Source organism: Ursus maritimus, unplaced genomic scaffold (genome assembly GCF_017311325.1).
Source record: "Ursus maritimus isolate PB19 unplaced genomic scaffold, ASM1731132v1 scaffold_36, whole genome shotgun sequence".
NCBI lineage: Eukaryota > Metazoa > Chordata > Mammalia > Carnivora > Ursidae > Ursus > Ursus maritimus.
The window spans coordinates 15,025,778-15,043,574 of NW_024426230.1; the positions used below are offsets into that span (position 1 = coordinate 15,025,778).

Below are 17,797 nucleotides of genomic sequence, written 5' to 3' on the forward strand. Positions count from 1 at the left end.
TTTTTTTTTGGCATATGTTCATAAGCATAAAAATTCCTTCACTTCTCTGCAATTATACTGTTCACCTTCTTCAAATTGTCTTTTCTCGTTGAACAAAATGTCTTAAATTAACTGCTAAAATAAATATATTTGCCAGAAGAGTCACAGCAGAATATCCCGAAGGAAGGCAGTAACTGCTGTTTTCCTAATAGCTCTTACTCTCCCAAGGAATGTATTTGAAATTATTTGGTTTGCTAAACTTCATTTAGGCATAGTGTTTCAGGGACACTGTTACGTGAAGCGGGCTATGCCTGCTTTGTATACATTCGTTACATTAGAAAAAAAATACTGTTTCTTATTCCTTTCTGAAGAGTTGGAGAGGGTAAGAATGTTATAGTAAAATAACTTTAATTCCAAGAATCAGCCGTTGCTGTAGTAGTGTGTGTATGTTCTAAGAAATGGTGGCTGCCCGTACTGTGGTTTTGCTTTGTCTGATATCACTAAATATCAGCTTCATGAAGACAGAGACTTGTGTCACTTTGTTCACTGCTATGGCCTCAGCTCCTAGCATAATGCTAGGCATGTAGTATTTGCTCAGCAAATATTTGTTGAATGAATGAGTACCCAAGTAATTCTGACAAAGCTGAGTATTTTTTTTTTTTCTTCTTCTTTTTTTTTTTTTTTTTTTTTTTTTTTTTGTATTTGGAAATCTATTTGCTGGGACGTACATAAGAATCTTTTAAGGGGTAGCATAGAACATCTTTCATGCCTTTAATATTCATTAAAAAGTTTTACTGTGATAAAAATAAAGATAATAAAACACAGCCACTTTCTCAAAGGACTTGGTTACAAGATTTTGGTGGTAGCATATCTCTGTATCTTTATAGGGGACTTGCCTTTGAGAATTTACAAGCTATTAATACCAAGAGTCCCTGTCACATGCACTGTATAGCTCTTTAGTAAAATCTAGTGTAGTGGCCCAAAGTTGGCTTATTTTCAGAAAAAACCTTAGGAAACGTCAAGGAAAATGGAGATACATCTGGGTCCCACCTCAGATCAGGCCTTCTGACTGTGAATTTTGGAGGTAAGGCCTATATTTCTAAAAAAAAAGCTCCCTTGGGGGCACCTGGGTGGCTCAGTCGTTAAGCATCTGCCTTTGGCTCAGGGCGTGATCCCAGAGCTTTGGGATCGAGCCCCACGTCAGGCTCCTCCGCTGGGAGCCTGCTTTCTTCCTCTCCCACTCCCCCTGCTTGTGTTCCCTCTCTCCCTGGCTGTTTCTCTCTCTGTCAAATAAATAAATAAAATCTTTAAAAAAACCCCAAAAACCTCCCTTGGAGGTCCTGAGGAGCAGCTACGTTTAAAAACCACTAGTGTACACCGCCCCCCCCCAAGCCCTGCTAATCTAGTCTTAGGTTAAAACAGCTAGGCAAATAGCAGAGACTAGAACTCAAGACAGTAATGACTTTGTTATTATTCATTCATAAAATTAGAAAATATTTTACATGTTCTTTAAAAATTGCCTGAAATCTATAATTTTAGAACTTTCGTTACTATTTCATAGATCCCTGAGTCTTTTCATTTTATTTCCAATTTTTTATATTCTTTTGATTGAATAATTTCTATAGGTCTGTCCTTAAGTTTACTGACTCTTCCCTCTGTCATCTCCATTCTACTATTACTATTAAGCCCACTCAGTAAAAGTTATATTTTAGATACTATATTTTTCAGTTCTAGAATTTTCATTTTTTATACTTTTAATATCTCTCCTGAGATTTCTTATGTTTTTGTTCATCATAAGCATTTTCTAAACCTCATTGAGTATATTTAAAAAAAAAAGATTATTTTTAGAGAGAGAGCATGTGTGAGTGGGGGAGGGGCAAAGGAGAAGGAAAGAGAGAGACTCCCAAGCCGTCTCCACACTGAGTAGGGAGTCTGACTCAGGACTTGATCCCAGGACCCCAAGATCATGGCCTGAGTGGAAACCGAGAGTCAGACGTTTAATAGAGTGAGCCACACAGGGACCCCTGAGTATAGTTTTTTAATAGCTGCTTTAAGGACCTTGTATGATCACTCTTTTTTTTTTTTTTTTTAAGATTTATTTATTTGTTAGAGAGAAAGCCCACGAGCGTGGGGTTGGGGGCGGCAGAGGGAGTGTGAGAGAGAGAATCCCAAGCAGACTCCCGACTGAGTGCAGGGTCTGATGGGCTCAGCCTCACAACCCTGAGCTCTTGATCTGAGCTGAAATCAAGAGTCGGATGCTTAACTAACCGAACCACCTAGGTGCCCCAAGACCTTGTATGATCATTCTAACATCAGGGTCATCTTGAGAATGGCCTCTGTTGATTGTCTCTTCCCTTCAAACTGGGTCACCTTTTCTTGTTATACAGAGTGATTTGGATTGTGTCCTAGACATTATGGGGATTCTGGATTTTACTCTATTTCTTTGAAGAGTGTTGGTTTTGTTTTATAAAATGTTAAGTTGATCCAACTCAAAGTTAGATTTTTTTTCTCTCTAGACAGCAATCCAAATATCAGTTCAGGTTTTAGCCTCAGCTGAAAATGCCTTAAGCTTGCTTCACACAGTTGTGGTTCACAGGTCAGCCATTGACTTGGGCAAAAATCTCAGAATCTTAAGCTCACTTCTTTGGCTCTCCTAGGCTCTGTCCTTTGGTTTTTCAAGCCACAATATCTATGAGCTTTGACTGCTCCATGCTGCAGCTTGACTGTGGTCTGCCTTCAGGCTAACCTATAAAAAATGGAAAACTCACCCCATAATGGTACCTTCTTCCAAGTTCCCACCCTTTTACCAGATCTGTCTATTTTTGTTCATGCTTCAGAGCCTTCCGGTAGTTATTTTATTTTGTTTTATTATTTTTTAATTTTTAATGTTTTTCCAGTTTTATTGACCTATAATCGGTAAATATCACTGTATAAGTTTAAGGTGTACAGCATAATGATTTGCCTTACGTATATATTGTGAAATGATTACCACAATAAGTTTAGTTAATGTCCATCATCTCACATAGGTACCAAAAAAATATATATATATTTTCCTTGTGATGAGAATTCTTAGGATCTCTCTGAACAACTTTCCTGTGTGTCATACAGTGGTGTTAGCTATAGTCATCCTGCCATACATTATATCCTTAGTACTTATTTATCTTATAACTGGAAATTTGTATCTTTTGACCTGGAAATTTGTATCTTTTGACCATCTTCATTTAGTTCTCCCTCTCCCTACTCTGGTAACCACAAATCTGATCTCTGTTTCTAGAGTTTGTTTTTTGTTTTTGTAGATTCCGTATGTAAGTGAGATCATACAATATTTGTGTTTCTCTGCCTAACTTAGCATAATGTCATGAAGGTTCATCCATGTTGTCACAAATGGCAGGATTTCCTCCTTTTTTTATGGCCGAATAATACTGCATTGTGTATATATAGCACATTTTCTTTATTCATTCATCCACTTATAGCTCTTAGATTGTTTCCATATCTCGACTATTGTAAATAACGCTGTAGTAAACATGAGGGTGCAGATAGCTCTATGAGATCATGTTTTTGTTTCCTTTGGATAAATACCCAGAAGTGGAATTGCTAGATCATATGATAGTTCTACTTTTAATTTTTTGAGGTATCTCTGTACTTTTTTCTATAGTAGCTATGCTTTAGGTACTTTTTTTTTTTTTTTGATAAATTATTAGGAGTTATTACATGTGAGAGAGTCAGTGTGTTATGAACTCACTCTGCCATACTGGAAATGGAACTTGGTATCTGTGTTATTTTCTAAGTCTAACTAAAAATTCAAAATTGTAAGCTTCTAAATGAATGTCTTCATAGGCGAGTATGTATCCATTTTATAAAAAGTATCTCCAAATAATGTACCTGATCTATTTAGGATAACACAGGGAGGGGTTGCCTGTGTGAACTCTGATTTTAATGAAATAGGATAATTGTATAGGCACAGCAAAGGAATTTCAGGGACTACTAAACTTTATTGAATGAGTGGGGCTACATGACCCTTGAGGCTCTAGCTTGAATTGGAGTAATGCTGAGAAATACACTTAGTTATTAGCCCTGTTCCCACCAGAGTAAAATTACAAAAATATTCTACATTTGCCCTTGGTATATTGCTGTCCCTTCTAAATAGTCACTGAACAGGTTTCCAGGTTGGTTCTTTTATTTTGTATTACAATTAGCTAATTGGTATAAGGAATGAGGAGACCTAGGTTTTTATCTTATTGCTATTAACTTTTTGTACAATCTTGAGCATTTCATTTTGCCCATCACTGCTTTCTCAGCTCTAAAATACGGATTTCCATAAAACCGATTACAGTACTCCAAATTAATACCCCCATTTTCTATTATGTTGAATTATCAGGATTCATGAAGTGTTCTGTTTTCTAATAATTGTGTCGTTAAGATTTTTCATAATTTTTAAATATTTTAATTAAAGAAACATGTTAAAAGATGACAACTAAAATAACTAAATTTCTGAGGAATATGGATGCTGTAGTTATCTGAGATTTTCTGTAATTTAGTCCTATTAGGCATATATTGTAAATTTCAGCTATTTGGCATAAATTTTAAGATTTTTTATTGACTTAAGATGAGTAAGCAAAATAATTTTAATGGTTCTGTAATTCTAAGGAATCATTTGTTTTTGCACTGTTAAATGCTTTGAGGGGGAGAAAAACTTTCTTGCCTTACATAGTCAGAAAAAATATCCTATATCTTGTCTTTTTCCTTTGTATTTTATTACAGACATTTTTATTGCTTTGAGGGTTTGTTAACAAGTATAGACCTACTTTCTTCAATTACTGTAATTAATGTTTTATTCTCATTATTTTTAGCTGCAGATTCAGTCTTCTTATAGACCAATACAGGTTTTAATTATCTTTTCTTTCAAAGTTCTGTGTGAAGTACTAATGATTATTAAAGGTTAATATACAGATTTGGCTACCGTATTAGCATAAGACTGATTCTGCTTCAGGGCAGTTTGTACGTGAAATTTATTTGAGTAGTGTGCAGTGCCATGCATCTGTTCATCTGGTTTAGGTAAAATGCATGGTTGGGTTAGGTAAAATGGGTTAGGTAGAATGAATGGTTTAGGCAAAAAAGCATTTAGACTGGCAATGAAGAAATATGGTTTCTTTCTTAAAAAAAAAAATAGAGCACTTGGCTGGCTCAGTGGTAATGTGTGTGACTCTTGATCTTGGGGTTGTGAGTTTGAGACCCACGTTGGATGTAGAGATTACTTAAAAATAAAATCTTAAAAAAAAAGAAATCTGGTTTCCAGTCTTCACTTTTTTATCTTTTTGTGGGATTTTTGAAACTTATTTCATATCTTTGGACCTCAGTCCTTTTGTATACTGAGAGAGACAAACTAAGTGATTTGTGTAATCTGTTTAGCTGAGTAACATAAGATGTAGCCAGGTAGTAATGTTTGAGATTTGCTTCATAATTTTTAATCTGGTTGGTAGACCAAATAACATAATATGTAGTGTTAGTGAAACCAAAGACTATTTACAGCAGTTTTTTCTTAACTCAATTGATGAACACACCTTTTTTCAGTTTTTGAAAACTTACTGGGAGATTTCCTATTCCAGGTCAACTACAATTTACTTGAGTTGGTGGATATTGGCACCAGTAAGCTGTGATAAGTTATGCAATGCTTAGAGTAGCCACCAAAAAATCTATTTAAAGAGATACATTCAAAAACAGTATAGATCAGATAAATCAAAATGGAATTCTGAAAACTGTCCAAGTAACCTATAGGAAAGCAGGAAGAAAAAAAAAAGAAAGAAAAATAAAGACAGGGAACAAATAGAAAACAAAAAAAAGGGCAGACTTGAACCCTAACGTATTAATTATAGTAAATGTCAATTCTCTAATATCAGTAGCTAAAAAACAGATTGGCAGGACAGATTAAAAAACAAATCATGACTCAACTATTTTTACAGAAGTCATTCAAATATAATAGTATAGGTAGATAGGTTGAATGTAAAAGGATGGAAAAAGATACACTATGTAAACATTAATCCAAAGAAAGCAAGAGTGGCTATTATTATTATCGGATAAAGTCAACTTAAGAGCAAAGAAAATAATGATAAAAAGAATCAAGAAAACATAGCAAACCTTAAATGTGTGTACAACAAGCCACAGAGCTACAAAGTATGTGAAGCAGAAAGTTATAGAACTGAAAGGAGAAACATAAATGCAGCTGTAGTCGAAGACTTCAGCACCTCTCTGAACAATTGATAGAAAACTAGACAGATGGTTCAGCAAGGATCGAGATAAATTTGAATGAGACCAGTCAGTATTATATTTTAATATGGTTTATAAACAAAAAGTTTAATTTGTTCTACAGTTACTTTGGGATTTTTACACTGTGCCAGTTATTATGTTTAGTGCTTTTTATTAATCATTCTAACACTCTTAGGAGTATTATTCCCATTTTACAGAAGAAGAAACATAAACAAAGATAATGTAGTAAAATCTTGTCTATTACATCCCAGAATTTAAATGTTAATATTTGCTTCAGGTGTGCGTGTGTGTATGTATGTGAGAGAGAGAATGTGTAAATAAAGCATAAAAAGAAAAAAAAATAGGGATGCCTGGGTGGCTCAGTTGATTAAGCGTCTGTCTTTGGCTCAGGTCATGATTTCAGGGTCTTGGGATCGAGTGTCGCGTTGGGCTTCTTGCTCAGCAGGGAGTCTGCTTCTCCCTTTGCTTGCTTCTCCCCCAGCTTATGAGCACTCTCTCTCTCTCTCTCTCCCTCCCTCCCTGACAAATAAATAAATAAAAATCTTAAAAAAAAAAAAAAGGAAAAATGGCACACTGTATATGTTAGTTGAAGTCTATTCTATTTTCTTCTTTCCCAGAGTTGACTACTCATGAGTTCAGTGTGTGTAAACTTAGATCTGTATATGATTTAAAAAAAAAAAAAAAATATATATATATTATTTTTCTGTTTAATCAAGTTTTTAAATCAACATTATGTTCTTGAGTTCTTTCCATTTTAATGTAAAGCTTATTACCTTAATTGCCATATAGTAATTCTGTATATAAATATACCACAATGTATTTATCCACTGTCCTTTGATGAGCATTTAGGGTGTTTCCAGTGTTTCACTATTACTAACGGTGCTGTAGTTAACACCCCTTGCATATATGTTCTTTAGAGATGAGTCTGAGAAATGAAATGCTGAGTGATAGGATAAGCATATTTTTTAGTTTACTAGATACTGCCACATTGTCCTCAAGAGTGGCTGGGCATGAAATATTTGAGAGTAGTTATTTCTTCAGTACTTGATGCAAAACTTTTTTGAATATCTCCTCAGCGATACGAGTTAAGATTTTTATCTTATTTTTATATGTAGTTCTTTGATTAGTGAGCTTGAGTATCTTTATTGGTAATTTGTATTATCTGTATTTATTTACTGTAAATTGCCTGACCCATTTTATTTCTTGCTTAATAGGAATTCTTTTTGTCTGAAGATTTTATTCATTTATTAGAGAGAGAGAAAGAGAATGTGGCATGAGGGGCAGAGGGAGAGGGATAAGCAGACTCCTTGCTGAATGCAGAGTCGGATGTGGGGCTTGAGCTCACGACCCTGAGATCACGACCTGAGCTAAAACCAAGAGTCCGATGCTCAACTGAATGTGCTGTCCAGGTGCCCCAATAGGAATTCTTAGTGTATTTTGGATATTAATTTTGTCTTTTACAGGTATTTTTTCAGTTTGTTATTATGCGTGTTATTGTTATATGTAAGTTTCAAATTTTGTTGTAGGTAAGTTAATCCATGTTTTTTTTTTTTAATGGAATTTTTGTTTTGCTTAAGACCTGTTCCTAGATCAAAATGATATTCTGTTTTCTTCTAAAAACTAAAAATTTTGTTTAAAGTTTTAGATCTGGATTTTATTTCTGTTTTAGTGTATAGTGTGAAGAGTTCTTTTTTTTTTTTCCATTAAATAGACAGTTATTTTGATACTATATATTGGTTCATCAGTTTGAAATACCACTTTATCTTAAATTAAATGTCCATATTTGCATACATCTCTTTCTTTTTCTTTTTTTTTTTTTTAAAGATTTTATTTATTTATTTGACAGAGATAGAGACAGCCAGCGAGAGAGGGAACACAGCAGGGGAGTGGGAGAGGAAGAAGCAGGCTCATAGCGGAGGAGCCTGATGTGGGGCTCGATCCCAGAACGCCAGGATCACGCCCTGAGCCGAAGGCAGACGCTTAACCGCTGTGCCACCCAGGCGCCCCTGCATACATCTCTTTCTTAGACATTCTCTCTATACCATTGGTCTTTTTATTCCAGACCCCTAACCTATCCGTATTAATGCTGCTTTCATCTACTTTCTGGAAAGTTTGCTTTTGCATTCCATTTAAATTCCTTAATTATTAAACTATTTCATCATGTTGTGAATGAAGATATTTATTGTACTTGATTGTTAGCCAGTATTAAACCTAAAAAAATTCTAATTCTTTATCCATCTTTATAATTCTCTTTTGTTTCTTTTATGTGATAGAATCCAAAATTTTTAAGAGAGGTACTTGGGGAGCTATTACAGTCCAATATTTGTTTTGGCCAGTGGAGGGCACCATGGGTATATGATTTATAAAATAACAAGCTTGTAGCAAAAAAAAAAAAAAAAATTAATTTTGTATTTCTGAGGTTGCTTATATCGTGCGGATATATTTTAGAAGCAAAATAATAATATAGTATGGTATCTTGAGACTTGATTAAGAAAGAGTTGGGAAGTTTTCAGGCTTTAGCATTTTATCCCCTAGCCCAACTCTGCCATTTAATTAATCCCATGTTTGAAGTAGAAAGGGAAAACTTATTTTGGATCTCAGTGGTTGGTATGGCCTTTCCTTTCATTGGGCTAATAATTCAGACCCATTGAGACAGCTTTTAGCTAAGATTCTGAAAGAGGGAGGAAATGAGCCTGAGACGCTCCATCCAGATCTTTCTCTCCTGATTCACATCCCTTGGCCCTTGGGAGCTCATTAAATATAATTCTCTCCATTAACTCTGGTTGATGCTGAGTGGTTTCCTTGGCTTTGTGTGGGAGAGGTGTGTCAGTACGGTCCCATGTGGCTGAGTCAGATGAGGAATGACCTATCCAACCTTGTGCGGAGTTCACATTATGAACCACTGCTTAGAAAGTCATGGAAGGCAGTTCACAGCTGTTTTTCCATATCTATGTGGATAAGAAAGAGTCACATAGTTCACTCCCTTTGACTTTCCTCGTATTTTTGGAGTCGGGTGTATGCATACCTGATCTGTCAAAAGGGTGTATGCATCACCTGTCAGAGATGAGATAGACTACCTCTATTTTTTCAAGAATGATGAGTTCTACAAGGACCCAGGAATGACAATTTTGTCATCATAAGTGACCCTTGGGGACAGCAAAGGTGGCTGTGGAAGTACCCGAGTCAGAGTCTGTGCCCAGGTTTCTGTCTGTCCAGGTGTCCTTAATCTGAGCACCGTGAACCTGCTGTGCATCTGTTGAGTAAGAGATCTTCCCCTTTAGTTTTGGAGGGGTGCTAAATTCCAGAATATTGAAGCTACTGAAAATTCGATCATTGATGACCTCCGAATGATGGCTGCTTTGGTGACTATTTCTTTTCTCATTGTCTGTTCTGCTGAATTTCCTGATATGCTTACAACATATTCCTTTTTTTCTTTCTTTGCTAGTAGCTATCTTCTCAGTATTGTTTTTGATACGTTGATAGATTTATTTCCTTCATTGAAATGAAAATCCCAAGTCCAGAGTAGCATGTTATACTTGTGTTTACTACAAAAGTAAAGTTACTGCCTTTAGTAAGTAAATAGTTTTCCTCAAATTCTTTACTATTGTCTACCAAGAATATGGGTCAGTTTTTTAGGAGGCAAGAGAAATGTCTATGTTCAATATATTAAACTTAAATAAACTTGATTTATTTTTATACTAATGAAAATATTTTACAAACTTGTTTTCTAGGCCAGCCATATCTTGATCCAGCTCTTCCTCCTCAAAGGCAAGACAGATTTTATTCTAATTCTGGCAGACTTTCTGGGCCAGCAGAACTCAGAAGTTTTAATATGCCGTCTTTGGATAAAGTGGGTAAGAAATACTTTGTGTATGCGTATGGTTTTTAATAATGGTGGCACTCTAAAGAACTCGAAACTGAGAAAAAGGACTAATAACTGATATCTCTGGTAGCTCTTAACGCCAAAATCTTTCCTGAAAACTTTCTAGTTTTATGTTTCTTGTTACATTGTATGTATCTGTGGCACGTGCATATGTGTTAATGGTTGGTTTGGGCATTATTGTAATGGGTTTTCTATATTTAGCTATGATGGCAGATTTTACTCTGTTCCATGATTAATTTTTTAAATTTTTCCAGTCCACTTACGTATATCCTATTTAGTAATCAGGGAAGTTAAGCTAATGTGAATGGACATGAGAAAATCCACCAGAAAAATAATTTGGGTGCATGCTTTGTTGCTGCTTTAATCAAGTACCTTATTTAAACATTACATACTCAGATAGGTTTAACTAACCTCTATTGAGCAGCCAGCTGTCTGTCAGGCACTCTTTTCTTTAAACCACCTCATGGCAACCCACTGAAGTTGGGAAATACATATATCCAGTGTGTCAGTTAGAAGCCTATAACATTAAAAAGATTAAAAGTAAGTAGAAACTTAAAATAAGTTTATTGGTAAAAGATTTCTTCAGGACCCAGTATATATTTGCGTAGGGGTGGGCATTATCTGGTTGAAATATTTTTATTTTAGAAAATCAATCTTTTTTGAATAATAAGCAAAGAAGGAGATCTATGGCCTGGATTACTTATAATTAATTATAATTAAATAAATTCTTTCTAGCCTTTGGATTTTGAAATTGTTTTCCCCAATTAATCGAAGCTTAATGGAGTGAAAGTATATATGTGATTGAATATCTATTTTTAAACTAATGCTATTTAAAATTTTTTACATGTTCTTTTTTGTTGTTATTGAACAATATCCAATAAATCAGATAGTTTTTAAGTGTCTACTGTTTAGAAGGTGCCCTACATGACATGGGAGAGAATATAATTATAATAAGGTATAGTTCTGCCTGTAAGAAGCTAATAATTAAATGTGGAGAAAGAAATATATATCTTTAATTAATACTGCTCAGAGTAGTTAAGTTCCATTAGAAAATATACTGTGTTCACAGAAAGAACTGTCATCTAGTCGTGGGATCAGGGAGAACTCCATGAAGGAAGTGGCATTGGAGCTACTTTTGAGGGAATTTGAAAAATTGGTTGAGAGGTGAGGGTCTGTGCCAATGATGATGATCAGTAAAAGCAAAGAAAAGAGACAACACAAGTCATTGACGAATAATGGCTCTAAAGCTGAGATAGTAATCACTTGACAAAGTCTTACAAGGTATAGATGAATTAATGTGTGCTGAAGTATTTTGTATATAGCAGAGTTCTTTATAAATGTAATATTATTATTGGTTTGTCAGTATATGTTACATGGCGGAGAGCGGTCAGAGATCTGATTGAGACACACTGACTAGCACTGGTGCTTATAAACATTTATTGAATGAAAGTGACTTATTTTACCTTCACGATGAACTTATGAAATAGACACTATTATCCTCATTTTATAGATGAAGAAATCAAGGCTCAGAAAGGTGCCCAGTATCTCAGGTAGGAAGTGTCAGAGGCAGGACTTGAACCCGTGCTTGTCTGACTCCAGAGCTGTGGTTTTGATCCCTATTCATTATTGAAATGAGAGGGTAATGGGTTATCCTTTGATGTACTAAATGTCTATAGAAAGCTTACCATGTGACAGGCATTCTGGTAGTTGCTGTATTTCAGTGGCGAATAGGAGCTCAGCATTCCTTGTAGCTTGAGGCCTAGTAAAGATCTATATGCAATTGTACTACATAGTGACAAAAGTAATGAGTACAAAATATTAGGGAACCATATGGGGCACTCACCAAGATGAGGTATTGGGGTTTTGAGTGTGGGATAGTCAAAATTTTCCTGGAGCACGTATAAGCTAAGAATTAAAGGTCCAGAATTAGTTGGACTAAAACGATGGGAATAATGTTCTAGGAGAAGAGAATAGCATCTTTAAAGATGAAGACTTAAGAAGTCCTAATAAATTATGGCTGCAACATGGAGTTGAGTCAGGAAATATTGAAACACGTAGTGAAGAGGTTAAGTGCATAGAGTTCTCAGGGCCTTGCAAACTTGTTCAAAGTTTGGACCTTGTTCACAGGGTAATGGGAACACATTAAATAATATAATCAGATCTGCATTTTAGAGAAATTACTGTGGTTGCATCATGGTGAATAGATTGGAGGTAGCAGTCAAGACTGGAGGCAGGGTAATTTCTAAGGAGTCTGTGACAGGAATCTACATGAGTGAGGGTGGTAATTTAGCAGAGGGGATACATAGATGTGAGCAGACATTGAAAAAGAGAATTGGGAGGATTTAGGATTGAAAGCATGTGGGAGTATGAGGGAAGAAGGAGTCTTGGCTGATGCGTAGGTTCCTGGATGTGGCATCTGGGCCATTCGTCGTTCTGAGACAAAGAACAAGGAGCAGCAGCAAATTTGACAGGAAAGATAATAAGTTACATTTTGAGCTTACAAAATTAGCAGCACCTGTGATACACGTGCATGAATATTCAAAGAGGCAGTTCAAGCTTTGAAGCCCTAGTAGGAGAAATAACTGAATTACACATCTGGAAGTCATCAGTTAGTATACATCAAATTAAAGCCGTAGGAGCGGATGGGATTTCTCAAAGAGAGAATGAAAGGAGAATAGGGCCGAGGTGGAACTCCATGGAGACCATCATTTAAGGATGGTCAGAGGTAGTGGAGCCCACCAAAGAGACTGAGAAGGAGCGGTTAGCAAGGAAAGATAGAGAAGGGGACCATCACAAAAACTGAAGACTGAGAGAATTTAAAGAGGGAGAGAATGGTCAGCAATAGTGAGAAATAATATAAAATAAGGACAAAACATGTCTTTTAATTTAGCAAAAAAAATTTTTTTTTGATGTTGGGGAAAATAATTTAGGTGGAGTACTGGATGTTGCAAATAGATTGCAGTGAAACGAGGACAAAATGAGAGGAATTCCGAACAAAATATATAGAACAATTATTGATTATAGAAGAGAGGGGTAGCTGTAGGGGAATTTTCTTTTTCTGTCTCATTTTTAAATAGTAGTTGGGAGAGACTTGCTGATAGAATGGGTCTAGCAGAAAGGGAGGAGGAAGGCAACAGAGAGAGGAAGATTTCTGAGGAAGCTACAGGGGAGGGATTCTGAGCACAGAACCAGGGTCATAGATCATCTAGGAGGATCCTTTTCCATGGTAATAAGAGGAAAGGTCATAGGAATATATAGTTGCTGATACATTTATTTGTTTGATTACAAAAAAGTTAAGGGAGTTTCTAAGTGACTGGTGTAGTAGGTTTGAGGAGAATGGATAAAATTGCTGAGGAGAAATGTGGTTTGGAAGATGCAGAAAGGTTAGTCGTTAAGCAGCTGCAAGTATGGCTGGAAATCCATCAGCTTGGAGTGGGCCCTGGCTATACAAATCTGTGATTTATTTTACCTGCAGAAGTGTTAAGTGGCTTGTGTATAGGCAAGAGTGGAAGTGGAGAGTTGGATTAATGTAGGGCTAGAATGTTGTCAGGCACATGTGGAAATGTGGCCATTGGGTAGGAATATCGATGACTGGATGCAGTGATGGACTTTGAATTCCAGTTAATTAGGGGAGGAAATGAAGAGAGGAGGAAACTGAAGAAAATGAAGAGAGACCAGAGGACTGGAAGCTTCAGTGACAAGAACAGGTGTAGTGAGAATAACTAAATGAGAAGGCTAGGCGAGCATAGGTAGTTGTGGTTAGAGAGAGGGTTGTTTGAATTTACCTTCTCGTGGACTGAGCAGTTCTTGGTGATAACAAAGTCCAGGAACATTTATTTTGAACAGTAGCTAAATTCAGATGCTAGTCTTTGTTACCTGATGGAGGAATTAGGAAAGTAGGATGGAAGGAGGAAAAGGAGGAGGGAAGAAGGGAGGGAGGGCGAAAAGGAAGGAAAGAAGGAAAAGGGAGAGGGATGGCACCTTCTAGAAGTCTCCTAATGATGTTGTTAGAGCAGGGTTGCCTAGGAACAAGCCACAGAAATCAGTGCCACGTGCCTTTGCAGAACTTTCAGTGACCTAAAGCTGATCTTGTGGCCACAATGCAGGATGCTGGTATCAGGCTGGTTTATATGCTAGCAGGGGGAACGGGGAAATATCAACAATCCTTTGTGATGGGGAGATATTCTAGGAATGGAGTGATCAGTCACGTATTTTTCATGGTTTAACTTTTATGTTTAGATGGGCCAGTGTCTTCAGAAATGGAATCCAGTAGAAATGATAGCAAAGACGACCTTGGTGTAAGTATTGAAGGTGGAATTTTATCCATGTATTTAGGAGCTTTCCAGTCTCTTGGTTTACTAAGAATAGAGATTTTGTTAGCAATCTAGTTCTTGATATAAAGCTGCTTCTCCCATTTTGACAAATATATATACTTTCTGCATAGCATTATAGCTGTCTCTTTTCTGGATTGTACATTATGGTGATAAAGTACAACTTACAGACTAGAGGCTTGAGATCGTTTACTGAAGTTAAATAAGAATTTGGATTTTCCCCCTTGAAGTTTTATTTGAATGTTTTGAAGTATATTTTTGTTACTATGTTTACAATTTTTGCTTTTGGTCCCTTTATTTTATGTTGAAGATATAAACATAACATCTTTTTTTCAGTACACCTTTGATAAAGGAATGTATGTTTTGGTAGTCTTGGACTATTCTTGTGTTTTATCTTTCGCCAGAGTATTACTTTGTTTTGGTTAAAGCCGTTTTCTTTTGAGTTAATATTTGTGATCGCAAAAATCCGTCTGATGTAGAAAACGGAGTCTTTCTCAGGAGACTATGAAGACTGTCATAGACTGCTTTCTGCCCAGGTGCTTTCTTCTAAACCTAAGATGTTTAGGAAGATTATTGCAAATTTTGATGTTGTTCTCGTGACCGTCGTATGTTAATTTGTTATAGAATTTAAATGTGCCTGATTCATCTCTCCTTGCTGAAAGTGAAGCAACGGGCCCTGGCTTTGTTCCTCCACCTCTTGCTGCAATCAGGGGTCCATTGTTTCCAATGGATGCAAGGGGCCCGTTCCTGAGAAGAGGGCCTCCTTTTCCTCCGCCTCCTCCAGGAGGCATGTATGGAGCTCCCCGAGATTATTTTCCACCAAGGGATTTCGCTGGTCCACCACCTCCTCCATTTGCAAGTATGTGGTTTTGTTTTTTTTTTAAACTTACTGTGTGTTTTATAGAGTAAATCAAAGATCTAATTCTACTTCTTATTCATACAGTAAGTTTTTCTCACTGTAAGTATACTATTACTCTTCCAAATTGGGAAGGCAGCCAGCCATTAGTAGACTGCAGTGAGGCTCCCACATGATTCATTCTAATGATGTGGAATTATTTCTGTATTTTAGTAATCAGGAAAATCTTTGGCTTTTTGCAGCAGTCTTACATTAAGACCAAAATTATTTATATCTTATTTGATTAGAAACTGGTTACTGCATCAAATTGTAAAAATAATTACAGCTTATCTTTTAGCATTAAAATTACCAGCTAAAGTATTTTTAAAAGTTTTTTTCATAAGTAGTTCCTATATATTCCTACTTATTTAAAACCTAAAATATGTTTATCATGTTTAGACTGATTATTGAATTTATTGAAATTCTTTCATAACCTCACATAAGAAAGAAATTTTTTGCTTTTATATCTATACATTTCCATTTAGAACTATAGGTTTCTGTAGAATAAATACATAGTTAAGCAGACACTAGGTGGAAGGTTAGTATATGCCTGATGTGGTATTTCTTCCCTCATTTCTCCTCTATTTTAAGGTTTAAGGTAAATTAACATGAATTTTGGAGAATTTCAGGATAGTCTTTAGTGTAACTGTAAATGTTTTAGGATAATATAGAATTAGAATTGGGAATTACTGATCAGAATTTTAAGTCTGGTAAAAATTATATGACATGAAAACTTTTAAGAAAGTTTCATGTCTTTGAAATAATTGTTTTTAAAAAGTGTTAAGATGTTAGGTTTTCATAGGATGAAAATTGTGTCTAAAATTAATGATGTTCCCTTTAATCACGTGCAGTTGAAGAGAATATGTTTTTTCTTAATGTTGTAAAAATTCATTGGTTAGATCAAGTAATTATTCTGGTGTCAACTTTTGAATATGAAGATAGGTATTGTAAGTCATAAGCTAATTGTTTATTAGAACTGCAGTACAGGTACTTAAAGCTAAAAAATGTCTTTTACCAATCTCTTTGAACAGTGAGAAATGTCTATTCACCGAGAGGTTTTCCTCATTACCTTCCCCCAAGAGCTGGATTTTTTCCCCCACCCCCACATCCTGAAAGTAGAAATGAGTTCCCATCAGGGTTGATTCTACCTTCAAATGAGCCTACTACTGAACATCCAGAACCACAGCGAGAAACTTGATGATCTTTCCGATCTCTCTTCGAAAGTAATTTTGACTTCTCATTTTCAGTTTAAGTAACTGCTGTTACTTAACTAATTACACTTTTGCTCAAATTGAAGCTTGATGGAATTATAATTCTCAGGATAGTATTTTGTAAATAAAGATGATTTAAATATGAATCTTATGAGTAAATTATTTCCATTTTATTTTATTCTAGATAGTATAATTATTTTAATTTGATTAACAAATCCACTATCACATAAACAATAATGGGAGTTTTATATATGTAATCTCGCAGTTGGGGATGTTTTAAACTCCAAAGGCTGTGTCTTTTTGCCAAGAACTGTATTTACTATGGTTGTAGACAAATGTGAAAGTAACTTTATGCTTAATTAAATAAATTTTAATTGACTTAAAGACTTGTTTGGTATTGATAATAATAATAAAATCAGCTAGTTTTCCATAAATATACTCCATTAGGTGTTTTTTACTTTTCTCAATAGCTTCGAGGCTCAAAACTAATGCTTAATATGGATTTTTCCCATCCAGTTATCTTACCAAGAATGTGCCCTCTTTCTTGCAAGTAGACAGGAATGACCGAAAGCAACAAATTAATACACTTAAATCAACATTGATTATATTTTAATTGATTTATACTTCAAAGAAAACCAGGATGTTGTTTGAATGGTAATTTTTCAGAGTTTGGATCTTAGTTCATTAGCTAGCTTCTTGTACAGTTTTCTTTCTGGCTTGCTTTTCTCTGAATTTGCAAGATATTTACAGTTTTTAGTGGGGAATGTTGAAATTTACTGTAGGAATATTGTATTTGGACTCAATATCTTTAGAATGTTTCCTTAACCTTCTTAACCTGTTTCCTCAGGTTTGTATTCCATTATTACTAGTCTTCTCGCACATTAATATGATTATGAAAGGAAAGATAATTAAGTATAGCTAATAAGTCTTACAGTATTTCTGTTGAGAAGTTGGTTGTTTTTGGTTGTTTACTTGGAATTTTTCTTCAGTGCCAAAAGACAGAAGATTAAATATTCTTGAACAAAGCGACCATGCACTTGTAATTGGAACACTTCATGCCAGCATTTCATCAGATGTTCTCTGGAACACTTCTGTGAGGTATTCCTACTCCCTCTCCATTCTTATCTCTGCCTTAGGAAAAGAGGCTAAGCAGAAGGGCTTCGTGAACTGAATTGCTTGGATAAGGTGTTATGTAGACTAAGGACTATAAAATCATCATTACACTCAGTGTTTA

The 17,797-nt window shown here is 35.4% G+C and overlaps 1 protein-coding gene across 6 annotated transcripts in view; it reads left to right on the plus strand.

Annotated features, from left to right (window-relative positions):
- MIA2 (MIA SH3 domain ER export factor 2) overlaps positions 1 to 16,947 on the plus strand; it is an 80,192-nt gene extending 63,245 nt beyond the window's left edge. For 5 of the 6 annotated variants that reach the window (XM_008693831.2, XM_040620856.1, XM_008693822.2 and 2 more), the window contains 4 exons: positions 9,975 to 10,097; positions 14,366 to 14,424; positions 15,082 to 15,316; positions 16,384 to 16,709. In XM_008693831.2, coding sequence (XP_008692053.1) covers positions 9,975 to 10,097; positions 14,366 to 14,424; positions 15,082 to 15,316; positions 16,384 to 16,550 — 584 coding nt within the window. In that variant the 3' untranslated portion in view covers positions 16,551 to 16,709. Of the gene's footprint in view, positions 1 to 9,974; positions 10,098 to 14,365; positions 14,425 to 15,081; positions 15,317 to 16,383 lie in introns of all 6 variants that reach the window. The other variant, XM_040620855.1, reaches the window with a different exon arrangement.
- Positions 16,948 to 17,797: the final 850 nt, after the last annotated feature.